Genomic DNA, 24,838 nt, shown 5'->3' on the forward strand with positions numbered 1-24,838 from the left:
ATTTTCTTAACGACATGCACGGCTTTTGAGGATCGCAACGGAAATACCAAAGAAAATTTACTAAACACATCCATTACCACTAAGATAAACTTATAGCCTTGAGTTGATCTTGGGAAAGGTCCCATAAGATCGGTTGCTACTATCTCCCATGGTTGAGTAGCTTTAGGTTGAGGAGTCATAAAGCCTTTGGGCTTACCTTGTTCCACCTTATGCATGGCACACAGTGAGCAACGTCCAACGTAACGAGACACATCACTCCGCAGTTTCGGCCAAAAATACTTCTCGTTAATACGCTTATAAGTTTTCAGGATCCCCATATGACCTGCTAAAGGACTATCATGACACAACTTCAGCACTTCCAATCGTTGACCCTTAGGAACGACTTCCTTCCAATTGTCCACTTCCTCGACCAAAAATCCATGACTGGGACGGATGTATTTATAAAGTTTGCCACCAGACATTCTCCACTGAGGATACTTCAAGGGATTAGACTCGATTTTTCTACAAAGTTTATCATACCAACTATCACCACTAGGAAGCGGTACAACCTCTTCAACCATATCAAGCACGGGAACTGACCGAGATAACAAATCGGGGACAACATGTTCTTTTCCTTTCCGATGCACAATCCTAAAGTCATATTGTTGCAATCTTACCGCCCATCGAGCTAATCTTCCAGTAGGATCCTTCAAATTTTGAAGCCATACGAGGGATGCGTGATCAGTCACGACCGTAAACGGAACACCCTCCAAATAAGGACGCAGTTTTTCGACTGCCCATAACACAGCTAAACATTCCCGTTCCGTCGTGGAAAAATTCCTTTCTTGACGCGTTAGTGATCTGCTCAGGAAACTAATTACTTCGTCACCATCCGGGCCTGGCTGCAATAACACGGCGCCCACTCCATATCCTGAGGCATCACATTGGACAACAAAAGGCAAATTGTAGTCAGGACAATTAAGTATCGGAGCAGAAACTAGACATTCTTTTATTTTCTGAAAAGATTCTTCACAACTCGGGGTCCAATTGAATTTTCTTCCTTTCTTCAATATCGCTGTAATTGGAGCTAGTAGTGTCGCAAAGGAAGGAATAAATCTTCGATACCAGGAAAATGTGCCTATGATGCTACGAACTTCCTTGACGGATGTGGGTGTTGGGATACGTAGCATAGCCTTGACCTTATCACCATCAACATGTAGTCCATTCCTATCAACCACATGACCCAAATACTTTAGTTCCGGTCTACAAAATTGACATTTATCCCAGCTAACGGTTAACTTAGCTTCTCTCAAGCGTCTAAAGACTTCCTCTAAGATCCTTACATGTTCTTCAATAGACTTTGTCACGATGACCACGTCATCCAAGTAAGTAAAAACATAGGGTTCCAACTCCGGACCGAGGACACGATCTATCAACCTCTGCCATGTAGCCGGGGCATTATGTAATCCAAAAGGCATTCTGCAAAACTGAAAAAGACCTCGACCAGGAACCGTAAAAGCAGTATAAGGCCTGGAAGCCTTAGCAACAGGTACCTGCCAATACGCCGACTTAATGTCTATGGTGGAAAGATAATGCGCGTTCTTCAATTTATTTAAAATATTAGAGATGTACGGTAATGGGTAGCCATCCCTCTCTGTTGCGGCATTAAGCTTTCGATAGTCTACGCAGAACCTCCATTTTGGTTCTTCACCTTCTGGAACCTTTTTCTTCACCAAGAGAATCGGGGACGACCAAGCACTATTCGATCGCTCCACTACTCCTTTCGCCAACATATCTTCTAGCTCTTTATCAATATGGCTTTGGATTACTGGGGATACAGGATAGTAACGTTGTTTTATGGGTGCAGATTTACAAACAATCACATGCTCAGTGACATCAGTACAACCAAGAGAAGTGCCCATTAGTTCACGACTTCTATTAATAACTTCCTCCAATTGCGACTTCTCTGCATCGGTCAAAATAGTTTGACCTCGGAGATGATCCACTGAACCTACCATTGCTGGAGCGTCCGAAAAATACCATTCGTTATGCCTCAAATCTGGAACGATACCCATAACACGCCAAAAATCAGATCCTAAAATCAGAATGTGCGGTACGTCCAAAATAACTAATACTGGCAAGACACGCAAGCGATCCCTAACCATGAAAGGTACTAAACATTCCCCCAACGATTCACACATCTGACCATTCGCTACTCTACAAACGGTCTTCTTCGAAGTATCCAACTCTAAACCCAAGTTTTGTAAAAATTTCCAACCAGTTCTTCCTACAATGGTCTTTGAAGCACCAGAATCCAATAATCCCAAAATTTCCTTTCCTAAGACTTTAACTTTCAAATATGGACGTTCATCTCCTTCGGAATGATGTAAAATAAAGTCTAAAATAGGACGTAGGTTGGTCGAGTCAACGTCGGCAACACCTCTTCGACCAGTTAGGTGCGCTTCCTTCCGTTTCCCGAATTACACGAAGGACAAGTTCTGACTGTAAACCCTTCTTTCTTACACTTAAAACAGTGAACAGCCTCCTTCTTCATTAGACACCCTACTGCCTTATGGCCTGACTGATTACAACGATAACAGATTAAAGTCCTAAACTTTCCTCTAGCTGACTCCGATTCGGATGAAGCAACAGGACCCTCACTAACACTACTACAACTTTCAGCATCCACACTGATATAAGCTAGGTCCTTTTCCAAAGTATTCATTTTCCTACTATTCGGTTCAACATAGTTCCTAATACAATCACGTCTTTCCTCCATACTGCGACATAGAACACGAAGTTCCTCCAAGGTAGCTGGCAAAGGATCACGTAATCTATCTTGATAGAACGGATGCAAATTCCTAATAACTATAGACAATTTAACTTCCTCTGGAACATGACAACGCAAGCGATTAAAGTAACTATTCATTATTGCCAAGTAAACTCCAATAGTCTCAGACGAATGCTGAGTTCTCCTCCGAAGCTCTTCAAAAAGCGCTTCCCCATGGTGAGCTGACAGGTACTCCCTACGAAACTCTTCAACTAATTCAGCCCAACTCCCTACACGTAGACGAACATCTTTATAAAACTGATAGGCTTTATCCGAAAATAAATCTATACCTGATTCCAAAAGTATACTATCTGGTACATGACGAGCGAGACTCAATTCATTCACCATCTCAAAAAATGCAGAAATAGACATACCCCTAGCAGAACCTGAAAACTTTTCTATTCCCCATTTATGAGGAAGTATCATCCCAGAAGAAAAACTAGAGACAGACCCTGAAAAAACATTATTACCAGCTTGTGACATCGCTCCAGGAGAAGAAGCATGAACTTGTCCTACCCCTGCCTGAAAAGACTGATTTAAAACCGAAATCACATCGAGCGCTACTGGTACCGAACCAGATCCGATTGGATGCTGCTTATCATGTAAATCCTGTGACAACTTCAAAATCTCAGCAAGAAAGTCTGACTTAACAACCTGGGCTGCGTCTGCATCGTCACCTGTTGGCAATACCATAAGATCAATTCTCCCCAAGACATGGTTAATCTGTGTCCGCAATCTCAAGGACTCAGCACAAGTAGGAGTTCCGGCAAACTTTCCAACAGCCGTATTCAGCTCCGCAAGTTTAGTCTCGATTGCAGTTTTATCCTGTGAAAAGGTGAATGGGTGCTCAGGATATCTAAAGCTTTCATTTGCTGCCTCACGACTAAGTGCATCAGACAGACTAGACCTCATAGACTCAACAGTGCCAGTAGACACTCCACGAATTTTGAGTTCATATTCCAGTTCCTCTTTCCTTAAGTAGTTGGGTACAAGTTTTCGCACCATCTTGCCAAAGTTCAAAATTTAAAAAAAAATGTATCAACCGAAAGGAGCAAATATTCAAACAAAATCAAGATATAAGTAAAAATATTAACACACAGGTACAGTTTACTTTATTAATGGGAGCAAACCAAAAGCAAAATAAAAGTAATAGTCGCTTTATTCAATCTATAAAATTTCACAAAAGATTTTCAAAATTTCATTGTTTCAGAACAAATTACAAGTCACAACATAATCTCAAAAAAAGATTTTACATTCCCTAACATAACTAAGTTAAACCACAATGTAGAATTTCGAAGTCCAACTTCTCAAAAAAATAAATTTGAACTCCAACTGAAATAGAAATATTTCAAAGTCCTAATATATCCATAATTCTTCTAAGTTCCACAACACCACTTCAAAGTATCTTCTTTTAAGTTCCATTTTTGGCTTCTTCCAACTTCACGTCACACAAAAAAAAAACTAGTAAGCACTTCTTGGCATACACTTCCACTAAACACGAAGTTCTAAGACTACTACTAAGTGCAAAACCAGTGGTAAAGTAAATAAATCAAAGTTAGTCAATTAAAGCCCAAACACGTTAGGTTAACTAATTAAAAGGAATCTACACAAGGGGTTGACAAAAAAAGGTTAATTAATTAAGGGCCCCACGTTGGGCGCCAAAATATGTGGCGTACAAAACCGAATCTATATAAAAAAATTACAAATTGTACCAAATATAAATCAGACGTACACCCGGAAAGAAAAGTACTATACGGTGACAGTCTGGGAATGGCTCGCGGCTAGACAAAACAGTGGAGATGGTCGTGCGGTCCACAAAACAAAAAAATCCGAAGTTATATCAGGGGCGCCAGGTAAATTGGCCCACAGCCTTCCCTACGTTGCTATTCAATAAACCACCAACTTACCAATAGGTTTACTACTAAAATACTAAGTAACAGTATACAACCTGAATAAATAAAAAAATAAATGAAATTGTCAGATTAGAATTTAGTCAATTTTAATAAATAGATTCCCAAGATAGTTGAAAATAAATACATACATATTACATATTACAATATTATTTAACTTTACCATAGGCTTAATAAAAAAATAATATAAAAATGCGGCTTCTGCTTGCCTAACAAAAATTCATAAGTTATTTCTACTTAACAGAACAAAATGAAAGGTAAGACGTATCAAAAGTACCGGACGCTAAGGGGTGTGCGGTTCAATACCAACCAAAAAAAAATAATTAACGCAAATAGGACACCACGTGAGCTCAAGTGCGTGCGCAGAAAATAATATAAAAAAAATAAATCTCAAATATATAACCCCCCCTTAGACGCAGTTTACAAAATTAAAATAGGTATGTGTAAATATTGAATTAATAAAATAAACCGCAAATTATCTTTAAAAAAAATCTGTAAAGTATTTGTAAATATGAAAATAAAAACTAACAGCAAATAATCTTTAAAAAAACTATTGTATTCCGCAAACCAAATTAGACGGCGCTTAAATCTTCCGTTGAAAATTAATTATCGATCCATACCTCGAATTTTCATATACTTCACCGCGTGGAATTCCAGTTATAGTTCAGCGTGTCTTCAATCCAAAATCCCATACGCTTGTCGCTGTACATAGACTTGTGTGACAATGTTGAAAAGTTAAAAATTACAGCCAGACGGAAAAATACGAAGAAGAAGAAGCAGAAAAAAACAAACAAACCAACCAACCCTGAAGCAAGAAAACATTAATTACCATCTGTGTCTAAAATAATTATTTGGAAATAAATATATTGATTTTAACACTTTGTTTATCTGCCTTTTGGCGATAATGGAGCAATACAAAAAAAAACTTGTCTCCGAACTTGAATGTATGAAAACTGATAAAAATGTGAATAGCTTTTTAGAGATGGGATAAAAAAATAACTACAACTTTTTAATTAATTAAAAACGAAATGTTCTAACACTCACCCTTCTTAGCCAGATTAGGGGTTTGAAATATCCCAAATTGGACCGAAGCGTAGCCGGCTATTTGGACTCGTGATTAAGGCTAATTTCTTGATCTAAATACGACTCCCGGTATTCACGTGTACTGTAGATCCGCTTTTTTTTTTAGCGAAATTGTGGATATTCCAAAAAAAACCCTTCCACGAAGGCAGCAAATCCCCTTGAATATCCACACGGTTCGGACTAGTCCAGATCCCACATGGAACAGCAGCAAAAGCAAAAAAACAAAAATGCCGTTTTTAATCTAGCCCAACCTTTCAGTAACACTCTCAAACCTGGAATCACTTTCTTTCCGTCGTCTTTCCGAACACTTGACAACTTGACACACGGAGGTCACCGAATAGTACCGAGATTCAAAAATTTCAATTTTATGATCCCAATTCTTCCAAGATAACTCTAGAAAGAACGATCTAAATTAGTTTCTTCACAAAAAAGAGGACGTGTTCCCTTAACTTCAGCACAATTTGCCAGACATTACCCCTATTTAAAAATTACTAATTTTATTTTCGCCACCTTGCTTATAATATATTATAGGCAACCGCTCTTACACGTCCTGAATTATTTAAATTTTGATAAAATAGAGGTGGGACTTTCTACTTTAAATTTGGAACGTAACAAGAAAATCGAGAAAAATTCATCGGACCAGGAAATTGCTTTAATATAAGTTATAGTATAGCTTAGTTAGTAGTATAGTTATAGTAAAATAATTAAAAAAAATAGTACGCATTTTTATTCAGGTATCTATCTAGGTAATTAAAGAAATTCAAATTAAATTTATTTCTTAATTTAAAACAATACTTAATACGATCTTAATTAAACATTTTAATTTTAGATAATCTAAAGAAATTCACTGCTTTAAAATCATCAAACTCGAATTTAAAGACTCTTGTTGCCATCGGAGGCTGGAACCAAGGTTCTACTACATTCTCAACTGTTGCTGCATCAGCATCTCTGAGAAGTACATTTATACAAAATGCTTTACAATATGTTCAAAGTAATAATTTTGATGGACTTGATTTCGATTGGGAATATCCAGCTCAACGTGGTGGAGCTGCAGCTGACAAGGTAAATATGTTGTGATGATTTATAGAGGAAAGTCGCCTAATATGGAGTACTTTTTTTTACAAATACTATTAAAAAATAACGTAATTAAGTTTAGGTACTATTTTTAAATTTTAGGTTTTCTCGAACAATTTTTAAGTGTTTAGTAAAAAGACACAGTTTAAAAGATACAAAAGGAAGTAGGTAGTATTTAAAAAAAAGTTTTTACCCCATATTAGAGGCATAGGGTATCCTATGTCTCTAAAATCAAGAACTGCTAGATCCTCTTTTATGTTTATTTTTTTTTTCTTTGGAAACTGAGAATTTCTTTTTTTGTTAGACAGGTTTAGTTTTTTTGTTTATTAGTTTTTAAATTATATACCTTTCTTTTAAAGCCAGAAGTTAAATGTAATTTCCTTTTTTCAATACTGTTCTTTAATTAATCTTTGTATGGAGTACTTCTTACAATAGCAGCTTCGTTACTTCTTGTACTATTTTTTTAGGATATTTTTAGAAGCTGTTGGAGCAGGCATAAAATCTGCAGGAGTTACTGTTTAAGCCTAAGCCAGTTTGTGATCTCCTACGTATACTAAGTTTTAAACGGTGACATAAATACCACGGCCAAATGACGGAGCCAATCAATAAAAATTTTTTGTTGAAACCAGCCAAATATATAACACGCATACTGAGATCCAGGCGGAGTGCTATTCATTAGTTCCATTTTCATATTCTTCCGAGGCAAAATTAAAAAGGGCGGTATATATTGGCCTGTGATTGTATATTTTGGAATATAAACACACTACTGTGATTAACAAAGATCCGAAGTGATTGCGCCAATTTGTTTTTTTCCTTTTCTTTCCACAATTCTCAGTTTATGTTGCATAATGTTACGTTTTCTTTGGTGAATGATTTAATACGCGCATATTCCTTGAGGCATTCTTAGTGATAATTCTTTCGTTTTTTGTGCCTTGCAAACAATTTTTTTTTCAGCACTTTCTTTGGCCACGCTGAATGGGTTTTTTATATTATTTGCTTTGCACAAGCTGTATGCCAATTTACGCACGTCTTTTGGTGTAATTTCCAAAAAACTTCGGTCCATTTCTAAACAGTGATTGGCGAGCAGTGACTCAATTTCTTCCGAAAATACTATTTTTCGTCCTAAATGAGAATTCACTAAATGTCTTCAGTATTTCCCTCCATCTTAACGTACTTTTCTAAGGTTGTTTGTGGTGTATTGTGGGTTCGCGCAATTTTCATGTAGCCCATTACTTGTTAGTCGAAATAAAATTAAAACTTAAACGGATAAAGCAACAACGATCCTATAACAAACTGGATATGGATTTTATTAGAAACAATAGCTAGATGATTGCAAACAATTTAGAGTGCAATTTTGAGAATTATGAACAACAAGAATCCATCGAGGATCATTGGAACCAAATCAAAACTTATAAGCAACTCAACTCCAAACTTAAAAGAGAGCAGTCAAAAAAAGCAACAGTGGACGAACGATGAGATTTTGAACTTGATGGAAAAAAGACGCAATTTTAAGAACCAAAACGTCGAAAAGTATAAAGTAATTAATAAAGAGATAAGGACTAAAATAAGAGCTGAAAAACAAACATACTTCGAAAACAAATGTTTAGAAATTGAAGAATTACAAGGAAAACATGATTCATTTAATATGTATAAAAAAATAAAAGGACTGACAGGTCACAACAAAAAACAGGCAAATAACATCGTTGATAGAGACGGAAAACTGATTATCACTAATTTGCATAAAATAGACAGATGGAAAGAGTACATTGAGGAACTGTTTAGTGATGAAAGGCCCGAGCTTAAAATTAACGAAGTAGTTACAGGACCTGACATAACTATGGACGAAATTGAACAAGCAATACGATTAGCAAAGACCCGAAAAGCGACGGGACCAGATGAAATACCGAGTGAAATAATAAAGCTCTTCGAAAGTTCAGGTAAAATATCTCTCCTTCATCTGTTTAATAAAATTTATGAAACTGGCTATATACCAACGAATTGGCGGCTGTCGACTTTTGTGACGATACCTAAAAAAGCAAATGCAAAAAGATGTAGTGACTACCGAACCATCAGCTTGATGAGTCATGTTTTAAAGATATTTCTTCGAATTTTGCACTCTAGGATGTACCAAAAAATAGAACAACAACTTGGTGACACACAGTTTGGATTCCGCAATAACCTTGGAACAAGAGAAGCACTATTTAGTATTCAGGTTATGGTACAGAGATGCAGAGATGTCGGACATCCAGTTTATATGTGTTTTATTGACTTTGAGAAGGCCTTTGATCGAGTAAAACATACTGAAATGATAGCCATTATTCAGCAGGTAGGTATTGATGATAAAGACCTACGCATTATTAAAAATCTTTACTGGCATCAACGCGCAAACATCAGGATTGGCCGGAACACTTCTGAAGAGCTTCAAATGCGGAGAGGAGTAAGGCAGGGCTGCATTTTGTCCCCGCTACTATTTAACATCTATTCTTAGTTCGTTTTCAATAAAGCAGTGGATAATGTTCAATGTGGTATAAAAATGAATGACGTCAATATTAATAATTTGAGATATGCGGATGACACAGTGTTAATTGCAAGCAATTACGAAGAACTTCAACATTTAATTAATAGGATTACCACAACGTGTGATGAATATGACCTTAAGCTAAACACTGCAAAGACAAAGGTGATGGTCGTCAGTAAAACGCCAATACAACCGGAAGTGGTAACAGCTTTTGGTGAACAACTGGAGAGAACTAACAGTATCACTTACCTTGATTGTAATCTAAATGAGAACTGGGACATGAGCAAACAAATTAGAATACGGAGAGAGAAGGCCAGAACTGCATTCTTTAAGATGAAGAAACTGTTATGTGGAAACAATATTACTTTAAGTCTGAAAATTAGATTAGTGAGATGTTATGTGTTCTCTACTCTTTTGTATGGTGTCGAAGGTTGGACTTCGACGGATACACTTCTCAAGAAACTGGAAGCCTTTGAAATCTGGGTGTGTCGGAGAATCCTACGAATAAGTTGGGTGGATATAGTTCGTAACGAAGTTGTTTTGCATCGGATGGGAAAAGTTACGGAAGTCGTCAAAACAGTTAAAAATCGCAAACTTGAATATTTTGGCCATGTTATGCGCCACCCAGAGAGATATAATATACTCCATTTAATAATACAAGGCAAGGTAGACGGAAGAAGAGGGCCAGGTCAAAGAAGAACGTTATGGCTTAGAAACCTGAGAGATTGGTTTAACAGATCCTCTGCATCGCTTTTCCGAGCTACCGTCAACAAAATTACTATAGCCAATTTGATAGCCAACGCTCGATAATCGATCTCGGCACATGAAGAAGAGAATTACTCATTGCCGAACAGCTAAAATTGCGAAAACCATTTGTTCCTTATTCCATAATGGTTCGTTTTTAGTAGTCTGAATAGAAGTCTGAATATGAAAAAAAAGTATTTTTTTATTTCACAGAAAAAATTGTCTTTAGTTAAATTCGAATAAATTAAAAATATTAAAATTGTTGTGGAAAGTATAAACTACTAGAATTTTTTAATCCTAAACGTATGTACCTTTATTATGATATGTACTTTTCGAGAAAACTTTAAAGCCGAATATGGCGTTGACATCTGTCAGCCTACTCGTTTGCTTGTAAATGTAGCTAAAAGGAAATAATACTAGCAGTACCCCGCCTAATATAGGGTACTCCAAATTAGGAATTGCCATGTACCCCAAATTACGAACACGCTGGACTTTTATGAGGGACGACTTTTTGCAAAAAATATGGTTCTGTATATTATCAGTATTTTAATCTATTAGCCCATAAAACTATTTTATTAGGAAATAGTTAATTCGATTACGTACATGAAATCAACTTTAAGTATTTTTTTTTGTATTTTTTAAGGAAAACTTTATAACTCTACTAAAGGAAACCAAAGCAGTTTTTGAAGCAAATGGTCTATTAGTATCAGCTGCTGTCGCCGCTGGGGCTTCGTCTGTAGCACTATCGTACGATGTTCCTCAATTATCTCAGTAAGTATTCGGACAAATTATATATTATACTGTAAAAGTCATTATATTTTCTACTAATATGATTCAAAAAGATCTATATTAAATATTTCTTCATAAAAAATATTATTTTGATTAAAATTTTTACTAAAAAATGCAAGCAACTGGATGAACAATTTCATACCCTGAATGGGGCGAAATTGATCACTTATTTTTAAGTAAATGAAAATAGCATAATATGTAATGCCGGTCGATCATGTTCACTCCACGTTATAAATATTTCTCAAAAAATGTAAGCATTCTGAAAAATCATTGCCATTTAAACCACAATTTGCTTTCCTACAGATTTATTTTATTCACATAAAAAAAAAACAAAAATATGCTAATACGCCCCAAACTAGGTTTTTCTAGTTTCTTAGATTTTCTAAAAATTGTAATCGTATGAAACAGGTCATAAAAGTGGACTTTAATGTGCTTAAACCAAAGAATGACAAAGTTGGGCTAGTACTGCAATGTAGAACATCAAAAAAACATAATTTTAAACATCTTTGAACATATGTATATTAAGTTTAAAGTGATATTGTACATCTATAATACATCAACACGTTTTTTAAACATACAAGCTGTTTCTGTTGAATTAAGGTATTCAGGATAGGACAATTCAAAATGACAATAATATCACTCACTTCAACCGAAAATTTATCATTTTCGACCAATTTAAAGGCCTTCTTTACTTCATTCGTAGATTTATATTCTACGACGTCTAGGTCCTTTTCATTGGCTTTTTGAATTTTAGCCCCATAGCGATTGTATTGTTTCTTCCTCCTAATACCTATACTAACAGAAAAACTCTTTCTTTGATGCCATCCTTGTTATAGGCAAAATATCAACTCCATTATTATTATCAGACTCATCCAAGTTAGAACTTGGAAACTTCACGTTGAGTTTATGTTGGATAGATGTAAGAAGGGTCTAAATTTCCTCAAATCAATTACAAAAACATGGTGGGGTGCAGATGTGGAAACTTCTTTGCTTTTCTTCCGATCTTATATTAGATCAATTATCGATTATGGATGCATATTATATGGTTCAGCAACTAAACATATCTGAAAACAATAGATGTGTTTCAAAACGCAGCATTGCGTATTTGTTTGGGTGCCATGAAATTGACGCCTATTAATGCTCTACATGTGGAAGCTCTAGAAAATCCCTTGGGCTATAGAAGAGAATACCTCAGTCAAAAGTATTAATATATAAAATCGTAACACTACTCTCTACTCAAATATCAGAAAACTGAATGAAGAAGATTTAACTAATCGATATTGGAGACTTAAGAACTCACCTCCACTTTGTGAGGCTTTTAGAAGCCTGACAAATTTTGATTATGACTTTAAATCAGAGGATAATCTTAACATAGAACATTTTTATTCGTGCTTGCAACAATATTTTGAGGTCCTGTTTATCTAGTCTGTCAGACTCTTTAGTTATTTATGCGGATGCCTCAAAGTCTATTGTTGGTATTGGGTGTGCTTTCTACATTCCATCAACTAATACAGAAACACTTTGTCGACTTAATCCTAGTTTTTCAATCTTTAGTGCTGAAGCTGTAGCAATATATGAAGCATTAAGATACTTTGAAAACACTCAGAATACATCTGTTACAATAGTATCTGACTCATTGTCTGTTATGTTAGCCATTGAAACTTTAAATTTTCCTTGTAATAAATCAAATATATATATATATATATATATATATATATATATATATATATATATATATATATATATATATATATATATATATATATATATGTCTTTCAAATTAAAAAACTTGTTTATGACATTTATAAAAACCGAAGAGTTTTTCATTTTTTGTGGGTTAAAGCACATATAGGTCTTAAATACAACGAACATGTAGACCTATTAGCTAAAAAGGCCATTGATACCGGAACGCAAGCTGGTCACCAAATCTGTAGACAAGACGCATTAACAATAATTAAAAATAATATCAATAGTAAATGGAAACAATCTTGGCATATATATATAGTATATATAGTACGCAGTCTTTCTCGCAATATGCTTCTATACAGCCTTTAATCCAAAGTGATTATTGGTTTAAAAATTATTCTGTTCTACGAAGGTATATAACATCCATAATTAGAATAAAATTTGGATACGCCTGCTATCCTAGTCATCTGTCCAAACTAAAAATCGTAAATTCAAATTGATGTTCAAACTATCAAAAAGAAGGTGATCTAGATCACATTTTCTCCGAATGTAAAAAATATACAAAACAAACTGTAATTCTAATAAAAAATTTAGTCAACATCAAAATTTTTCCTCCGTACAATATGTGCTATCTCTAAATATAAGAGTTGTAAATGAATGTTTGATGGAATTTATTTGCAAAAGTAAGCTTAATATTTAACTGTAATTAGAATCCTAACCTCTGTTTTACCCCATTTGTTATTACCTTTTAACTGTGACACAATCTAGTTTATCTTAAAAGCAATGTCTTGATGGGTCCCTAGACGAGAAACGAGTGTCCATGTTTTATCTCTATCCTATCCTTAATAATAATTTTAATGCTTAAAATTTGTAATGCTACTTAAGTTTGAAATTTATATTATCTTTTTATATTGTACTACACAATCTTCTTTCTGGGTAGAATATTTTCATGTTGTGACTGGCTGTATGGCACTTGCCTATGCCATTTAAACAAAAAAAAATCCAAGTTAGACGTTTTACTTTCTGTTTCGTTATCACTTGGTGGCTCTTCTTCACTGTCGTTTTCAGTTTCATAAGGTTGCTGAGTTACAACACTTTTTTCTGGATCGACAAGTTTATCGATTTGGCCCTCTATTTCTTCATCTCCTCTAGGTAACTTATTTAAAACTTTCTCGGATTCCCGTGGCTGCAAAAGGGAAAACAATAATAATTCGTTTTATAGCGCTGTTTTCGTCCGTTGTTTTTGTTTTTTGTCCATGTGTAGGATAGTGTCCATGTGAAGGATAGTGTTTAATTTAATTAAGTTAGTTTGGAAAATCTTTCTTATCTATTGTGGTTAATGTGGGGTGATAGTTTTTTCAATCATTAGGAGTTTCTCTCCAAGCCATCTGAAAGGGACGGTAAACCAATCCGTAAATGTCTGTGAATCTATTCATCCATGATGGATGCGATTATATCAAGAACCTTTTCATTTTCAGTCCATTGTAATCACATTTTTGTGCTTTATAAATTATGTATGATGGTAACAGCAATCCTAAAGCCGAAGCACACATTATTATGGTCGTTGCTGCTTTAGTAAAATAAAAAAAAAACTATTCGGGATATTTGGATTTGGTGCCGCGTTAAAATATCATTTTCTTATTTCTTATTTCTTATTTTCTATCTTATACATTGGTCTCGTCGTAATTGAATATGTTATTAGGTGGAATATTTTCTAATTCTCTACACAAATTCTGGAAGTAGGAAACATAAAGTTTCATTTGAAATATTAGTTCTAGTTCTTTTAATATTGGTCGCCACTTTTTGGATAATTTCTCCTTTACGCCTTTATGCCGTCTCAGTAATGAATATACCCAGTCAGTTCCAGGTAAATTGTTTTTGAAAAGCGGCACTTGTCGACCCTGGGCATCCACAACACCTTTGGCTAAATATTTTATATCTCGCAAGTCAACAAGAATTCCTCACTCGCTGCATATTGCAACACGCTGTATAATGGTTTTTTCTTCGTTCGCTAAAAATACAGTCTGCCACCATTTTTTCTTCCATGTCAGCCAGTATAGCGATTATTATTGATTCCATAGGGAATTTTATATTCTTCGGCAGCGCGAGGTAAGGACCATCCTTCCTCAAGAACTTTCTGGAGGGCATTTTACATCCTTACTTCATCATAGTCCTTATATGGACGAGCAACGAGTTTTCTTATATAATTTCAAATCATTTTTCTGAAAAGCACTAATTTAAGATTTCTTCAGAAAAAATGTTATAAAATTTGCCCCCGGTGAATATCATGTAACCAAGGGTTACATGAAGCCGAACAACTAGCCCAGGACCTAGAAGGATGGAGGGAAATCGTGAAAAACCTTTAAAGCCTGATGGTGTCACCACATCCCAAAAGGGATTAGCACTGAAGAGGAGAAGGAGATCAATTTTGCCCCACAGACCTTTACATGTGTTGACAGAAAAAATTTAACTATTGAGATAATTAGTTAAAATCGCACATTTTTATGTAGTTTTTGTCAAGCACTGGAAAGTTAGGAAGCTAAAGAAACTTATCAAAAATAGAGTCATAATTAAAACAAGCTTTTTTCCATAAAAAAAATAAACTTACTTCAACTAAACAATCACAGATTTCACGCTAGTATTTACTAACTAAAACGAGACGTTGTCAACCGTCTGTTAAGCTTCTTCTTAGATTTCAGGGAAAAATTAAAATATTCAGAATCATTCTTAATTATCAATTTCGTCCCTTTGGATCAATTTCAACCCATTTTACGGTACTTTGCGTAAAAAAAGTTTTCGAAAGCAATTCATTGTTGAATAATTAGACTTACATAACTTCGCATCTAATCGCTATTAAAAACTTTGGATCATTAATAAACTGCAATATGTGATATCATACTTGTTAAATATATTAAAAAAAGTTATGGGGTACAAACTGGATATGTAACAATCTGTCTACAATTTAATTGGACGGTTAACAAAATGTGATATTGTAAATTTGTTTAGAGATTACTTCAAAAAGATTGTTACCTACATTGTTCTAATTGTATTTAGAGACCAATAAGTACTCATTGAATATATTTTTTTTTCTAGATATGTTGATTTTATTAACGTAATGTTATACGATTTACACGCATCTTGGGATGGAGTATTGGGACATAATGCACCCTTATATGCATCATCCATTGACACCACTGCGGCGAGTAAACAACTTAATGTTGTAAGTATTTTATATGAAATATGTAACAGGAACTTTTACTTGTATGCATTCTCTCCTAACAGTAAAGTAGATTTGATGGTTGTTCTGAATTGTTTTCTTCTTTACTCCTATTCTGTAATTATTATTTCAAATGCTTTCTTTTTTTTTTTAAAATTATGAAAAACAGAAACTTTATGACATAATATACAGGTTATTTTGGGAGCAAAATAGTTTGGTTGAACCTAACTTACCTTAGTACAAATGTTCCCATAAAAAAAGTTACAGCTGTTTTTGAAGTTACAAAGTGAAAATCCATTTTTTTTCAATATCGAAAACAGAGATTTTTTTATTGAAAATGGATATGTGGCTTTATTATGGCAGGAATATCTAAAATATAACAGTGAAAAGCCTCTAAAAATTTTATGGGGCGTTTGTTCCCTTAAACCCCCCAAAATATTTGTATACGTTCCAATTAAATTATTATTGTGGTACCATTAGTTTTAAAAACATTATACACAATGTTTTTAAAACTTCTTTGCTTCTTAGTACTTTTTCTATGCCTTGTTAATATGTATTAAATCAACAATACATAGTTTCAGTAATAAATATTTCAATTATTATACATTTAAGATTATTAAGAAAAACTAAATTTTGTATTACAATGGTGTACACGTTTTCTGAAATGGCAGATATGCATTTAGTTCTGGGTAAATTTGAGCAGGCTAAATTGGGTTTTAGAAAATTATTGCAAATTTGCTAATTACAGGGGAATACCTATTCCCTTGGTACAGCAGCTGCAGGGCGTTATGCAAAAAATATTCTAATCGAATACACCAGGCAGACGATTATTTCTTTCCATTGATCATTGTTTATGAGAGACAGGCACATTGGGACTGCAATTTGTTGGTAATAATGGTCGTCCAAAAGTAGATACAAACGATGAAGAGATTTTGGAAGCAATTAAAAAAATCCCTGGAAGCAGTACAAGAGTAGTAGCGGCTCAATTATATGTTTCTCACATGATGATTTGGAGAAGATTCAAGGAAAAGCAGCTTCATCCTTATTACTTAACACCCGTTAAAGAATTACTGGAATAAGATTATTCTAAAATAGTGGGGTTTTGCGATTATTTTTTAATGGAAAACACACAAATTGTCAATTTTATTAATCATGTTTTGTTTACCGACGAAGCTATCTTTAACAGAAATGACATAACGAACCATCATAATACCAGAGTTTTAACCTTGTTTAAGCTTTACGCTTCTTCAAGGAAGGGGTACTCCTCTTTTTTTTTTTCTTAGGAGTAGTGGTGGTTAGATAAAACGTGATGAATGACGTTTTGAGTGGAGGACTAGTGGACTACTAAGGAGCTGGGGATCAGAAGATGGCGTGTTTGTGCGGACGATATTTCTGAAGCGCACAAGAGGAATTTGGGTGAACTTTGCCAAGCATGTCGAAGGAGGTACTTCGGGCGTTACCAGCCGTACAGTAGGAATGGCTCTTTATCATCGTTTTTGGAAAACGGAACTTTTATTTGAAAAACTTTGGACAATTTAATAAACCGAGTTTCTGAGAATAAGTTCCTCTCTTAACAGAGCTATTCGGTCACGGAAATCGCGGCAATTTAAGGATTTGAAAAGAATTAATTAAGTTTTGGAGGAATGTCACTGGTAGACTGTGTATAATATTAGAGCAAGAATTGAGCCCTGGGGTATTCCAGATTGTGGAGTAAAGGGTGTAGATAGGGTGTTGCCGATTTTGATCCTGGTCGTCCGATTAGAGAGATAAGAATTTATTAGTTTAACGAAAGGAGTGGACAGTCCACCGAGGTGGAGTTTTTCGACCAGACCTGTATGCCATACCTGATCAAATGCCTTCTGGACGTCTAAGAATATGCCTAAGACGTGGTTATTTTCGTTAAGTGATCGTGAGATGAAAGTTGTTGCTTCAATCAATGCATTTTGAGTGGAATGTCCAGCCCGAATCCGAATCCGAATTGGTAGTCTGGAATGGCTAGGTGAGCGTCCAGGAATTCTACGAGTCTGTCAAATAATTTAAATGGTGAAAATTATTCAACCCTTCTACAAAACGTGTTATCAGAGTATTTAGACGAGATCAATTTCACAGTCGGGAAAAATAAGTAGTTTTTACAGAATGACGCTCCAGCGCATTACCATAATGAATCTTTTAATGATCTTTTTGATCAGTATCCTGAACGTTGGATTGGAAGGAGTCCTGATACGACTATTTTTTGGATACCCAGAGGTGCAGATCTTAACCTAATTGATATTTGCTTCTCGGGGTTTTATGAAAGAGTACGTATATTCCGTACCAATTATGATCGAACAATAACTAAGGAATAGAATCAAGGAAGTTGCAAATTGATTTCGTCAGAAGCCCATGATTTTACTTAATATTCAATTTTTCTTTTTAAAACGGTGTCGAATGTGTTTTCAAGAAAATGGAGGTCATTTTGAACATTTGTAAAATCCACCTCGTATTTGTAAATGGCTAAGTAATATTAAAGAGACCTCTTAATAATATAAAAATTTATTTATATTTTACGTTTTGTTAGGTACTCAGAAATTTTGAAACATATTAAAAAATAAGCGGCATCTTGATAAAAACTGGCTTATCGAAAAACTACTAAGAAGCAAAAAAATTTTAAAAACATTGTGTTTAACTAATGGTACCACAATAATAATTTAATTGGAACGTATACAAACATTTGGGGGGGTTTAAGGGAACAAAACTCCCATACAATTTTTAGGGGGTGTACAAATTTCACTGTTATTTGTTTTGAAGATATTCCTGCCATAAGAAAGCCACATGTTCATTTTCAATATAAAATCTAATAGTTTTCAATATATTGGAAAAAAAATCGATTTTCATTTTGTAACTTCAAAGGGCTGTAACTTTTTTTATGTGCACATTTGCACAAAGACAAGTTAGGTTCAATCGAACTATTTCTAGTCCCAAAATATGCGATTTAATTTATGATCTACCTTTTTGTTACATCCTGTATAAGCAATTGGTATAATATTATCATTTTCGCAACTTAAATATCCATTTTTAAATATATTTTAGTGGAAGGCGTTATAAACCGGTTTATTGCAGCCAATTGGTCTATTGGAAAAATACCGTTTATTCATGGTACCCACTCCAGAATTTTGGAACCCTATACTAGCTTTACAGATCTATTCGAAGAGATAGTTATGGAGTCACTTGATACTCTCCAAAGTTCAAAACAGTTTAACCGTGGTTGACTGTTTCAGGTTCTGTGCTATATAGTCTGCAGTTAAAGTCTCCATAAAACATTTCCATTTTATGAAGGTATACTGCACATACTTGACTGGCACGTGTCCAATGGCGAATCTGTTATAGCCCGGCTAATGGAGCTGCAGTACTGCGAAAAATGAGAAGTAATCGACTCAGGGTCATTTCTCATTTTTCGCAGTATTGCAGCTCTATTAGCGCATGTCTACCCAATATACATTTTGCCATGTGCTAGACCAGGTATAATTTCCTAATAAGAGTTATATTATGCTCGAATCCTTGCTTTCTCTGCTCGTGGACGGTGAATTTTTACAGTTTTCCAGTCAGTACAAATCTGAACCGAAGTATTTTGTAACTAAATCTCTTCTGGCACTTTCTTCAGCTCTTTTATTATCGCTTCGTTGCTGCCTTACCTTATCACTGTACAGTTTTTTGTATGCTAGTATAATAGCAAATGTTTCTCCATTTACGTTTTTGACTTTGTTTAGTAAATTACCCCTTTAAACTTTATGTTATATGCTTTTTAGGATGCCGCTGTTTCAAACTGGATTGCTTCAGGCGCTGATCCCCAAAAACTTATCCTTGGTGTACCTTTGTATGGAAGAAGTTTTACTCTCGCCAATAACAACAACGTGGCTTTGGGAGCAGCTTCTAGTGGAGCAGGTACTGCGGGTCCCTACACACTAGAAGCAGGATATTTGGGATACAATGAGGTAGGATAAACCTATATAATAACACGTTAAGCCTTATGGCAAGTTCTACATTGTCAGTTTAAAAACTTTGTTTTTGTTTGGTTTATATTATTTTTTTAATCTAATCATCAATCAATAATGTAATCACAATGTAATCATTGTGATGACACTCATCGCACGGGAAAATCAAAAGATTTTCAAAAAATAGAAATTATAACACGTTAAGCCTTATGGCAAGTTCTAAATTGTCAGTTTAAAAACTTTGTTTTTGTTTGGTTTTTATTATTTTTTTAATCTAATCATCAATCAATAATGTAATCACAATGTAATCATTGTGATGACACTCATCGCACGGGAAAATCAAAAGATTTTCAAAAAATAGAAATATATATATATATATATATATATATATATATATATATATATATATATAATATGTATATATATATATGTATATATATATACATATATATATATATACATATTATATATATATATATACATATTATATATATATACATATATACATATTATATATATATATATATATATATATATATATATATATATATATATATATATATATATATATATATATATATTGGCTTATATACATATATACACACCGGTATATTAGAAACTACGCACTTTCGGTAGGGATCAATGGAGGAGTATCACCAAGCCGCAAGAAGATATCTCTTGCCGTACTGCTCCACCATAGGCCGATAAAACACCAGCACATTGTAGTCTAAGTCGCAGATTTATTTTAAAATTGTAAACTGCTGAGTTAGCCTTTTTTATTTTTTTGTACACTGAGCCAGGGTTCGAACGCACGTTCATTCAGTATTTTAGCAGTCTATCTCAGCTTGGCTATCCGAGCGACTGTTAAGTACTGAAAATAGTTCAATATTGACTCTGATTGCTTTAATGGACACTTACGAAAAACTTACTATAATGAAATTGAAGAATAGATCATATTTGATAAGATTACAGATTGTCTTTCTGTGATTGAGCTTGCTATTTCATAAAAGAAACGTTGCATTTTAGGGAGTTGTCATCTTTTGTCTCCCACTTGTTGAATTTTGTTTAATTATCTTATTTATAGAACACTTTCGAGCAATATTCTTTTACATCATTAATGGGTGCTCTTTCTGTGTCCTTTTCAATGCTATCTATAATGTCAAAAAAAAAAAACTATGTAAAGCGTACCATTTCTTGTAAGGCACACAAAACATGTGTAACTTAACCACCATAATTGGCAAAACAACTCACATTAGCAATAAATGAATGATAAATAATAGGTTATTAGATGAGTCAGAAAACTCTAGGCATAATTGTAGCAGCCGTTCCCAAGCTAGAGTAATACAGAAATTGTCAATGTTCAATGTACTAATTCGCTCTAGTCGTTAAACTAATAGAGGGTAGCTTCCAAAAAAGAAAACTAGGTAAACTGATATATTTATTATAGTGCCTGATAGAACTGAAATTTATAATTGTGTGTTTCGGTCACCGAGAACTTTCATGGCCCTGTGGGTAGGTTTAATGTAGGGAATTGGAAACGTCAGGGCGCTTAACGTGTTAACAGATTTTCTCATTTTGTTTTATTAAATATCAATATTTTGTCGTCTTTATTTGATAAGCGATATTTTTTACTAATTATTTCATTCGTAACTTATTGTTTTAAATCCATTCTATAAACTTAAAAGAATAAATATAATTAATATTAATATTTTTAGATTGTTGAAAAACAATTAGAAGGAGGATGGACCTATGTCTGGGATGACGAACAGCAAGTTCCCCATATGTACAAAGACAATCAATGGGTAGGATTTGATGATCCAAAAGCCGTACAAATTAAAGTAAGTCTTTTAAGTTCATTACGAAAAAGTGGATAAAATGTTAAAAAAATTCATCTGAGATATCAAAGATTACAATCATTTCAATTTTAAATATCTATTTTCTATTAACAAGAGAAAGTTAGAAGAGAAAGCTGGAGGTCAAAATATAAAGAGATCAAAAAGACACAAAAAAACTATTACTTTGTTTTATACTTGCCAAAAAGTATTTGTCATTTGAACTATAACTATAATTAAGAGCATTACTTGTTTATAATCCAGCGAAAATTTAACAATGGTCTCTTTCCAGAAAATCTTTATATGATTGTAATCTATGATACTTCCTTCTGCTTTTTTAATAATGCATTTATGAGAGATTTAAATTATCTTAAACTATGTCTAAAATTATTCTATCTCAACATATCCTGTCAGTTAACATCAGCAGTCTTTTAAAGAAAATTCTAACTACAATGAAAAATGGACGAGCTTCTGGATCTCCAGGTCTCCCCATTAAACTTTTGAGGTATGAACCGAACTCAGTACTGCAACTACTCGGTTTTGAGTTTAATTGCTTTTTGTGGCGAAAAACTGCCACCCGAATGTAAAACAGGCTTCCTATCAAACATCCGTAAAAAACGTGGCAGAAGAAAATGCTGCAACTATAGTGATTTAAGTACCAACTCTGTTTCTAGACTTTATGGCAAGTTAATAAAAGAAAGAATGGTAAACCAAGTTACGGAAGAGAACGGCCAAAGTGGATTCCATGCAGGAAGGTCCTGAACTGACAACCTGTTTTACCTAAAACAGCATTTAGAAAAAAGAACAACCAGAAACAAAAAACCATATGATATTTATTTTGTAGATCTTTAGAAAAGGTTACGGAACAAACGATCACCTATTGGTAATAAAAAATCTTCGTCAGCCAACACGAAACACGTTGGACTGACGATCTAACATATTGCCATAGGAATTCGATGCAAGAGGCAAAAGATCAAAACAGATGGAAATTATAAGAGCTATGTCCAGCACTGGACAAGCGAAGATTATATAGTGACGATATATAAGAATATTACAGGTAGTATCAAGGTTGGAAAGAAGCTTTTTGAAGAATTTCCAATTACTAAAGGATTAAGGCAAGTTTTTGTGCAATGGCTCCAACATTATTTAAGACTTATTTAAAGTTAGCATGCGACCATGGAGAAACACGTGTTATAACATAACATGATATATCTATAGATGGCAATAAACTTTTTACTTTGCACTTTACTAGCGACCAGGTCGTACTAGCTAAGGATTGCATCATAACATGTATGTTCGTAAATATTATAGCCAAATATTGTTTAACGCTCCTAGACATGAACATGTCTAGGATATGTACATATCTAGGATATGTATCTACAATAGAATAGAACTAAAAAAAAGATGATACATTTGTTGCAAATTGCAAAAAAAAAAGAAAATAAAATAGTCTTGTGGAATTCAATAATACAATAGAGCCAGGAAAACATGGATAAAAACCAGGACATAAACTCCGAGATTTTAAATGCATAATGAATTAAAAAAAAACAAACTTAATATTTACATATTGCAATTTAGGGTTTTGATACTGAGTTGAATCCAATCTAGCTTTTGTTACATGACGTTGTCGGATATTAATTGATTACGTTTTGAATAATTTTTAACATTCAACGTACTATTCCCTATAACTTTTGATAATTGCTGTCCAGTATATCAATGACTATTTTTGTATCAACAACAAAAAAAGTTTTGTTTATTAAAAATAATTCTTTTGAGTTTTTGTATCTGTTTTTAATACCACTGTTTGTTTTGTTTTCGACAGACCAAATATGCACAAGATAAACAACTTGGTGGTGTTATGGTTTGGGCTATCGAAACAGATGATTTCCAAGGATTATCTGGAGTTAAAAATCCACTCTTAAGAGCTATTAACGAACAATTGGTAAGTATTTTTAAAAAATATATGTAATATTTTACTTGTTAAATTTTATTTTATTTATGATCAAATTTACCTAGATAACGTATGTTTCGATGTTTTCACTTCTTAACGTGTTTCGTTACAAATCAAGAATTGAGCAACTCTTCCACATATACAGGGTGGTCCTTAAGTAATTGTACAAAAAGAAACAGTAGATTCTACACTTTAAAATATTACGATTTAAGCCAAATTGCTTTAATAAAATATTATTATTAAGAAAGATACAGGGTGTTAAAGTGCAAAATTAAAATTTTATTTTTCGCTATAACTTTTATGTTTATAAACATTTATATATAACAATTTACAACTGGGTACTTTTAAATATGAGAAATTATAATTTGATGCACACTTTGATGTAACTGATAGAGAGCGCCACTTATGCCACATATGTGGTATAAATTTGCTCTTAACTTTTTTGCTCTTTAAGTTACCTGTATTTGGGATAGAAAATATTAAAGATACATTATTTTAACAAAAAAAAGGTATACTTATTAATAACTTCAAAACTCAACAGTTTTCGAGATAATCGCATTTTAAAATTCAGCTGCATAATTCTGATCTAAGACAATTACTCTAGGCAACGAAGAAAAAATAGACAAAAACATTCATACTTCTGAATTTTGGTATAAAATACCTTTAACCAAAGTTAATAGTTAACGAAATATTAAATAAAATAAATATATCAGCAGGATAATTAATAATAGGATTTGACAGAATAACAGAATAATAGAATTTTACATCAAACATTTTACGTTTTATGTTAAATTAAAGTCATAATCAAAACATTTTGTTTACAAACCAAATTAAGAAATAGGTAAACTAAATAACATAATTTTTTGTCAAAGTAATTGTTCGATATGTCCACCATTTTCTTTAATTCATTTGTCAATATATTCCATAAAAGATCGTCTCATATTAAATAGCATCATTGGTTCTAAAGAAACTGTTGCGGTATTTATTTCTTCCCATAGTTGGTTGCGAATGTTAATGGGATTCTTATAGACACGTTGTTTTAATGTGTCCCATACACCAAAATCAAGCGGAATAAATTCGGGGCTACGTGGTGGCTATAATGTATAATGGATGAATAAATCGATGGCATTACTTATTTATATGATTACGTTACAGCTTAAGCTAGTAATATTATTAATTATAGCTAGTAACTATAATTACATCTCGAACAAATGGACTATTATGATTTACTAACGAACTAATAGTATGCTGAAC

General features: G+C 33.7%; 1 protein-coding gene across 1 annotated transcript in view; it reads left to right on the forward strand.

Moving 5' to 3' along the window:
- Window positions 1-24,838, forward strand: part of LOC140435007 (chitinase-3-like protein 1) — a 44,523-nt gene that overhangs the window by 13,685 nt on the left and 6,000 nt on the right. Inside the window, exons 4-9 of the mRNA XM_072523667.1 lie at window positions 6,632-6,864; window positions 10,782-10,909; window positions 15,707-15,833; window positions 19,616-19,801; window positions 21,517-21,639; window positions 23,456-23,575. Of these exons, the coding sequence (XP_072379768.1) occupies window positions 6,632-6,864; window positions 10,782-10,909; window positions 15,707-15,833; window positions 19,616-19,801; window positions 21,517-21,639; window positions 23,456-23,575 (917 nt within the window). The remainder of the gene's footprint in view (window positions 1-6,631; window positions 6,865-10,781; window positions 10,910-15,706; window positions 15,834-19,615; window positions 19,802-21,516; window positions 21,640-23,455; window positions 23,576-24,838) is intronic.

The sequence above is a fragment of the Diabrotica undecimpunctata genome, chromosome 2 (assembly GCF_040954645.1).
Source record: "Diabrotica undecimpunctata isolate CICGRU chromosome 2, icDiaUnde3, whole genome shotgun sequence".
Taxonomy (NCBI): Eukaryota; Metazoa; Arthropoda; class Insecta; order Coleoptera; family Chrysomelidae; genus Diabrotica; species Diabrotica undecimpunctata.